The 8,053-nt window shown below is 43.7% G+C and overlaps 1 protein-coding gene across 1 annotated transcript; it reads right to left on the bottom strand.

The window, feature by feature from the left end:
* Nucleotides 1–4,590: 4,590 nt before the first annotated feature.
* On the bottom strand, nucleotides 4,591–7,559 carry SCGB2A2 (secretoglobin family 2A member 2; the record flags this gene model as incomplete). The annotated part of the gene is made up of 3 exons (XM_081280484.1): nucleotides 4,591–4,629; nucleotides 5,895–6,082; nucleotides 7,505–7,559. The coding sequence occupies 3 exons, from the start codon at nucleotides 7,557–7,559 to the stop codon at nucleotides 4,591–4,593; spliced, it is 282 nt and encodes a 93-aa protein (XP_081136610.1).
* Nucleotides 7,560–8,053: the final 494 nt, after the last annotated feature.

Genomic DNA, 8,053 nt, shown 5'->3' with positions numbered 1-8,053 from the left:
TAAAGTATTAGCATTAACATGAAACCTTTTATGAAAATTTGTAGCTTCTTCTAGTGTAGAGAAAATATGTATGTCATGTGTAGTTTTATCTGCTAAATCATTGCCCAAACTAAGGGCTCCAGGCAATCCTGTATGTGCCCTGATATGTCCTATAAAGAATGGATCTTTTCTGTCCCAGATTAGACTTTGTATAGTGGAAAGCAAAGAGAAAACAGTAGAGGAAGGGGAAATCCTACCAGCATCCTCAAGGGATACTATAGCATTAACTATATACTGACTATCAGAAAATAAATTAAATACAGAATCTTTAAACATCACAAAAGCTTGTAAAACTGCATTAAGCTCTACCTTTTGAGCTGATTGTTTGGGTACTAAAAATGTAAAAGTTTGATCAGGTGTAACTATTGCTGCTGTACCATTATTTGACCCATCAGTGAATATATTTGGAGCATTCATGATAGGTGTTTTTCTTGTCATTTTTGGAAAAATTACAGGATGCAATGACCAAAAAGACAATAAAGGATTAGATGGTAAGTGGTTATCAAATGAAACATTAGATTTGCACATGATTATTGCCCAAGAATTTAACTCATTAGCTAACTCATCAATTTGATTCATAGTATATGGAGTAATAATTTTATTGGGAGAAATTCCAAACACTTCCTTTGCTGCTTTTATTCCTTTGAGTATTAATTGTCCTACAGCCTCAGGATACCTAGTAAGAATAGTGTTAGGAGAATAAGATAAATGTATCCATAATAATGGACCTTCTTGCCAAAATACTCCTGTAGGAATATTTTTTGTTGGTAGTACAGTAAATAATAAAGGCAAACTTATATCAATTCTATCCAAATGCATATTTTCCATATATGTTTCAATGATTTTTAATGCCTTTCTTGCTTCAGGCGTTAACATTCGGGGTGAATTTGGATCTGATGGACCTTTTAGGATATCAAATAAAGGTCCCAACTCTCCTGTTGGTATGCCTAGATAAGGCCTTATCCAATTTATGTCTCCTAATATCTTTTGAAAGTCATTAAGTGATTTGAGTTGATCTACTCGTAATTGAATTTTTGGTGGACGGACCATAGTTGAGGATAATAGAACTCCTAAATAATTAATTGGAAAATTTAATTGTACTTTATCTATTGCTATCTCTAGATTATAATTTTTTAATAAGTTTGTAAGTGTGGTATAACATTCTAGCAATGTGTTTTTATCTTTATGTGCTAATAATACATCATCCATATAGTGAAATATTTGTAGTTCAGGATTTTGATTTCTAAGTGGCTGGATTGCTTTGTTAACATAAATTTGACACATAGTTGGGCTGTTAGCCATCCCTTGAGGGAGTACTTTCCATTCATATCTCTGATCAGGACCTTCATGATTCAGTGCAGGGATAGTAAATGCAAAATGTGGACTATCCTCAGGATGAACTGGAATTGAAAAAAAAACAATCTTTAATATCTATAACTAAAACATACCAGGTTTTTGGCAAAGCAGACAATTGAGGAATCCCCAATTGAGCAGGTCCCATAATAACCATCTCATTATTAATGGCTCTTAAATCTTGCAATAATCTCCATTTACCAGATTTCTTTTTGATGACAAAAATGGGAGTATTATGGGGAGATACAGAAGGTTGTATATGTCCTTCCGCTAATTGTTGTTTGACCAGATCATGGGCTGCTTGTATCTTTTCTTTAGTCAGGGGCCACTGAGGAACCCATACTGGTCTTTCTGATTTCCAAGTAATTTTTATTGTCTCAGTGGCCCTTTCTGAAAAATCCAACCCATGTCTGTCCGTTCCTTGGTCTATTTGTATTGGTGCTGCTATACCTTGTTCTTGTTTTTCTAATCTTTTTCCTTTCCTAAAACCTTGTCTAGTCATAATAGTGGGTGCATTTTGGTTGATGTTATTTGTTAATGTCAAACCTAATTGATCTAGGACATCTCGTCCCCATAAATTTACGGGAAGATGATCCAATACATATGGTTGTATAGTTCCTTCACATCCTTCAGGATCCTTCCAATCTAATATCATTGTACTTCTATGGGGATTAGTCGCCACTCCTAGGCCTCGAAGCGTTTGAGTGGCTTGTTGTAATGGCCAATGTTTTGGCCATTCTTGATGAGAGATGATGCTAAGGTCAGCACCTGTATCCAGTAGCCCATTAAATTCATGTCCTTGAATATTTAGTTTTAGCATGGGGCGAGAATCTAAATTTAAAGAAAGCATAGCCCAATCTACACCTGTGGAGCCTAATCCCTTGGAACCTCTTTCTACAGTACGACTGGAAAATTTATCATGTAGGCTGGGTATTATTAGTAACTGTGCTATTCTATCTCCTGGTGAAATTACTGATATAACCTTTGGAGAACTGGCTATAATTTTTATTTCATCTTCATAATCGGGATCAATTACCCAGGACTTGTCATAAGTCCTTTTAGAGTAGAAGAGCTGCGTCCCAATAATAAGCCTACTGTTCCTTGGGGAAGAGGTCCTTTTACCCCTGTGGTAATGATTTGAACTCCCATCTCTGGAGTTAGTACTGCTCTGGCAGAGGCGCAGATGTCCAACCCTGTGCGCCCTCTGGTTTGTCTGATGAGGGATCTAATGGACAGTGTGTCCTGGGCACTACCCTGATGGGGTTGCTGGGTTCCTCCAGTGCTCTGTATATTTGTGGTTTTGGGCCCCGGAGCATTTGGCCCCCCTGTCCATTTTTTGGCAATGGAGCCTGATGCCTTTCTCCACGATATCGTGGATAAACACCTGGTCCTTGTTCGTTTTTTGATAATGGTTTGAGAACGGCATTCATTAGCCCAATGTCTCCCTCTACAGCATCGTGGGCAAATACCCGGTATTCTACTCTTTTGATACCTAGTTTTGTTAAACCCTCCTCCTATGGGGCAATTCCTTTTAAAATGTCCTGTTTATTCACAATTGTAGCATGTTCTTGGCCTGGCATCTAAAGCCTGTTGTACTGCAGCTGCCAAGACTTGCTCTTGCTCGCATCTGTTGGTCCTCGTGCTTATTGTCATGCTCCCTCAGTGGATCCCACAATGATGATTTATTATTATTACTTCTCCATCCAACAGTTTTCTGGGACAGTGGGAAGCCCCACAATATACACAGGAATGCTGGGGCACTTGGTATGTTCCCCAGGGTGCAGAGAGTGCAGAAGGTGCACCGTCTGTGGAGAATTGTAAAATAAAAGCATATTGGAATAAATTCCCTCTAGTTTTCCTTGACACCAGGGGATGAATGTCCTAACACTGGTGAAACGTAGTCCACTCTGAAAATTTTTTGGTCTAAGTTTAAATAAGTGTTTACAATGATTGTGACCTGGAGCAGATCACACCCAGCCCCATCTCCTGGTCCACTCTTGGGTCCATGCAGTCATTCGGGGACTCAGGATCTTGCAGGAAGGGGCTCCAGATGTCTGAGGACCTGAGATTTCTGCTGGCTGTCTGGCATGTGGTGGTGGATGATAGAAGGGACAAATGCGGAGGCAGCTCTCTGGGCCACATCTGGACAAGTTTGTCACTCCTCCACATTCCATTGTCCAGAACTCAAAAACCACATGGCCACAACCCCTGGACACTGTGGCTCTCCCATGTGTCCAGGAGGAAAGGGAAATAGCTCTCTAGATTTTGTTTTTATTATCATTCGGACTACAGCACACACTGTTTAAAACTGCTGACCTGCGTGAGCTCAAACCTCATTTCGTTTCTCAGGATGTCCTCAGCAGGAACCTGAAAACACCTTGGTGACAATGACCCTTCCCAGGCGATGGCCAGCCTATTCCCTTATTCTGGGAAAAGTGGCTGAATTCAGGTGTCACTTCTACCTCCACCAGATGGACAATTTGCCTAAATCCATCCATGCACGTGTGTTAAAGTGGAGGCAGAACGATCCTTTCCGGCTAGACCCGGGTCACCATCTCTCTTCCTCCCCAGCTGGCCCCTCCTCTTCCTGTGGCTGTTCCTGAGCACCCTCTCCACGGAGTCCTTCCTGTCCTCCTCTTTCCTGAACCATAAGCCACGAGAAGCAGGGCTCCAGGTGGACGTGAGGACAGTGGTGGCTGCAGGAGTCTGAGCAGGAGCTGAGCTCAGAATCGAGCAGCCTGAGGCCTCAGAAGGTTGTGTGATGAGGTGGTGGACACAGGGCAGGGAGAACCCGTCTCCCATCACCCAGGAGAGCACCCCTGCTTGGAGACAGGCAGTGAGGACAAAAGTGTTGTTCAGAGGCCTCAATTCCATGGCCAGGAGACCTTTAATAACTGTGTGTGTGTGTGTGTGTGTGTGTGTGTGTGTGTGTGTGTGTCAGAGAGAGAGAGAGAGAGAGAGAGAGAGAGAGAGAGCGCTCACCCAGGCGTGTGTGCAGAAGTCTTCCTAAGCCTCCAATTTCCAAGAAAAATGAAAAGGAGCTTTAGTGATTGCAGGTGATTTATTGAAATTGCTTTTGAGGTTTCAACAATTGTCTTGCAATTTATAGGTAGAAGAACAAAATTGGGAAAGAGCAGGACAGCATCCGTAGTCAGTTTCTGAACATGTTTTGCAGTTGAGTCAAGTTCTTGTGGAAACTTAGAAAAATGCACAGTAAATGCTGTTGTACATGATGTTCTGGAAAAGAAAGGCAGGGACGTCACTGAGATTTTCAACTCTGTCCTGCCATGTCAAATACTCAAAACCAAAAATATCTGCTCCTTGTCTTCTTGTTTTTTTTTAGTGAACATCAAGTCTCCCACAGAATTCAGAAAGCAAGATCGGTTACCAACTTCTGGGTTCTATTGTTAGAAGACTTTTATTAATTCCAAAGAATGGCTGATATTTCTGAATCATTTCTCCAAGGACTACCCCCTGACTACTGTTCTTTAAAATAACTTTTCATTAAACGTGCTACAGGTCATATGTGTTGAAGATAGAATTTGGTCCATTTTGATACCACTCTTCCACCCTGAATTGTTAAAATCTCTGCTCAAGTAAATGGATGTGATCTTTCTGAATTCCTCTGTGGCCTGAAAAGTGAGAAACTACTGAAAAGAACCTGTGACCCTCCACCCTTATCACATGTTCTATGCAATACTGGAGTTTCTCACTGTGAATGGTGAGTCTAACCCGAAATGCAGGCACTCTGTGTCTCAAAGAGAATATTGATATATTAAGTATATTCCCAAAGAGATTAATTAGCAAGTATCTGTCATTAGAAAGAAATACTCATTGTTTTATTTGAAATACTCCATCACCTATGCTATTGTGTAACTCTTCTACCTGGGTTTTCATGGCTGCTAAATGAAAGGGTCCATAATTTCCACACATGTATGCTGACAAAGTAGGTTGAATAGAAGTGCATCTTAAATGTTTTCATTCAGGAACAAAGAATATGACTCAATGGTACGTTTGGGACCCCTCCAAAAGTGTCTACAAAATGGCCTCTTGATGTTTGGCGTTTTGCAATAGGGGACCTGGCTTTCATATCATTAAAGGTGAGGGCATCCTAAGAATCAAGGATTTTCTTTCTGTAGAAAGTGTGTGTGTGTGTGTGTGTGTGTGTGTGTAACTCCGCCTTCTCCAAGGGGTGTATGGAGAGATGAGTATGTGCACATGTGTATGATCTGAGGAGCTGAGAGGTGGGGATCAACCTCTGGGACTGCTTTCCCTTCTTTTGTCTTTGGCTGCCATTCACTGAAGAGTGTCAAAGTGAGATAGAAAACCAACCCTGGGGCCTTGGGTGGCTTTCTTGAGGAAAAAGTCATTAACACCCTACCACTGAATTACATGATTTTTTAAAAAACATGTGCACCAATTTCTTTGACATTAGGACTCAAAAATCTCAGAGCCTGCTTGTTTCCGATCACTGATCTTACACGAGAAGAACCCCAAATTACCATCATCCCTTGAACATTGGCCAGAGTTTCGTTGGACTGGTTCAGGAAACATTGTTTAAATTCCTCCACGGCTGTCTGAGTGGAATTACTATGCACAAACTCCTCAATGAAACTTAGGAACTCTTCTTTGGATATGTCTGGAGCAATTGCCTGTGTGACAACTTCCTCGAGAAATTGGCAGCCAGAACCTGGGAAGAAGCATCAGAATATGGCTCACGACTGGTGGTGGGAACCCATGACGAGGAGCACCTGTGGTATCACTCATCTGTGAACATCTCAGGAGGGCATGGCTAGAGATCCCAATTCTAGAAGAGGAAGTTCAGGCTCTGAGGTTCCCTAGAGCCCTGAACTTGCTGTACCCAACACAGCAACCCAGAGGAGTTGAACCCTGTGCCATCTTGATTACCATTACATAAGAAATGAGATAGTCCAATGTATAGGACTTACTGAACAGCGGTTCTTCTGTCTTTGTTCAAAGCCATGCCACACTACTCTGTCATCATTCAGAACATCAGTTAAGATTTTCAGGGACCCTAGAATTACTGGATTCAAAATTCTGTTCATTAGCTCTGTTGACTCAAACTAAGCATCAACATTCAGCACAAAGAGGAACGTCTAGGCAGGCACAGTGATGCGTGTCTCTAATCCCAGCTGTTTGGGAGGCCAAGGCAGGAGGATCGCAAGTTCAAAGTCAGCCTCAGCAATTTAACAAGGCCCTGAGCAACTGAGCGAGACCCTGTCTCAAAATAAAATATTTTAAAAAGCACGGCTGGGGATGTGACTCCATGGTTAAGCACCACTGGATTCAATATTTGGTACCCAAAAAGAAAAAGAGAAAAGTTCTAGTGCATGAAGTGATCTCCTGGACCAACCTGCAAGGAGAAAGCTCAGGACTTGAGTTCACACGAGCTGATGTAACTCTTGTTTCTGGAATTTTCTATCTAGTTCTTGGGCACATCGCCTTTTTTCCCCTACATTAGGAACAAGTGAGGTAGGCCCTATAAAAAGCTTTGTAAATCAGGTCACACATGTCACGTATCCTGGCGGGGCCTCCTTCTCCTCCACTGCTGAATGTGGGCTCCACAGAGGGTGAGGTCTCCCCTCCAGCAGCGTGAACATGGAGGCACTGGAGCTCAAGGGCCGCCTGGAAGGGCTCAGATTAACCCTGCGGATGTCTGTGGAGTGGCCGAGTCCCAGGCTGTAGCCCGGGCCTTCACCTCCACAGGCTGCCATCTCCTTCACATATAAGGAGATGCATGAGGCTTCTTTTAGGAAACACATCTGGGCCCAAAGCCATATCCCCTCGTCCCACTGAAACGTCTCATTCCAGAATTCCACAGTGAGACTCACTCTTGTCTTCAAGGTAGGTGGGACCACGGTGGGTCACCTTGAAGACAATGACACAGTCAATGCAGTTCCAAAGTCGGAGACCAGGCCACAAGGGAGCTGCTTCTTTGATTATTTGTAATTAATGGTGATTGTGGGGGTTTCCTACTCGGAAATTTGGAAATAGGACTGAACCATATTGCGGCTTGGGAACTGGGACTCCTCCCCAGGGGCCCTGGCTCCCCCCGCTGGCCCACAGGCAGCCCTCCCTGCACAGAGCTCACCTGCAGAGCAGTAAAGGGGGAGGGCAGCCAGCAGGAGGACTGCGAGCAGCTTCATGGCGAGGTGGCTCCTGGTGGCTGTTCCCGAGGGGGGGCAGGATCAAGGAGTTCACTGTGGGCTGAGTGGCCACAGCTCCTCTCTTTATTCCCCAGGGAGCTGCCTTAGTCCCTCCCAAGAACGAGGGAGGGAGGGACAGGATCCACCGGGGATTGGACCAGGGAACCACAGCCTGTGCCAAGGGGAAGCAGCCAGGCTCTGATGGCTTTGCACAAACCAGCGGGCAGTGAATTTGGAACCAAGGCAATCTTGAGACTGCAGTGACGGCACGTGGCCATAGGCAAGAGGGAGGAGGATGTTTTCTAAATGATAAGCACATCCCCACTGTGAGCTTGTGCCGTCATCACCCTTATTACTACTATTGGGTCGGACTGGGTTCCTCCATCACTTTTCCTCCTGCTTTGTCTCCTCTTTTTTCACACTGTCACCTGTGTCTGCTTCACCTCGTGCTTCTTCTTCAAGGCGAGAGCAGTTTCACAACCTGTGTGCCGGAC

The sequence above is a fragment of the Spermophilus citellus genome (assembly GCF_964194105.1).
Source record: "Spermophilus citellus genome assembly, chromosome: 2".
NCBI lineage: Eukaryota > Metazoa > Chordata > Mammalia > Rodentia > Sciuridae > Spermophilus > Spermophilus citellus.
The sequence above is the reverse complement of the archived record's forward strand: the minus strand, read 5'-3'. Positions and strand labels throughout refer to the sequence as shown.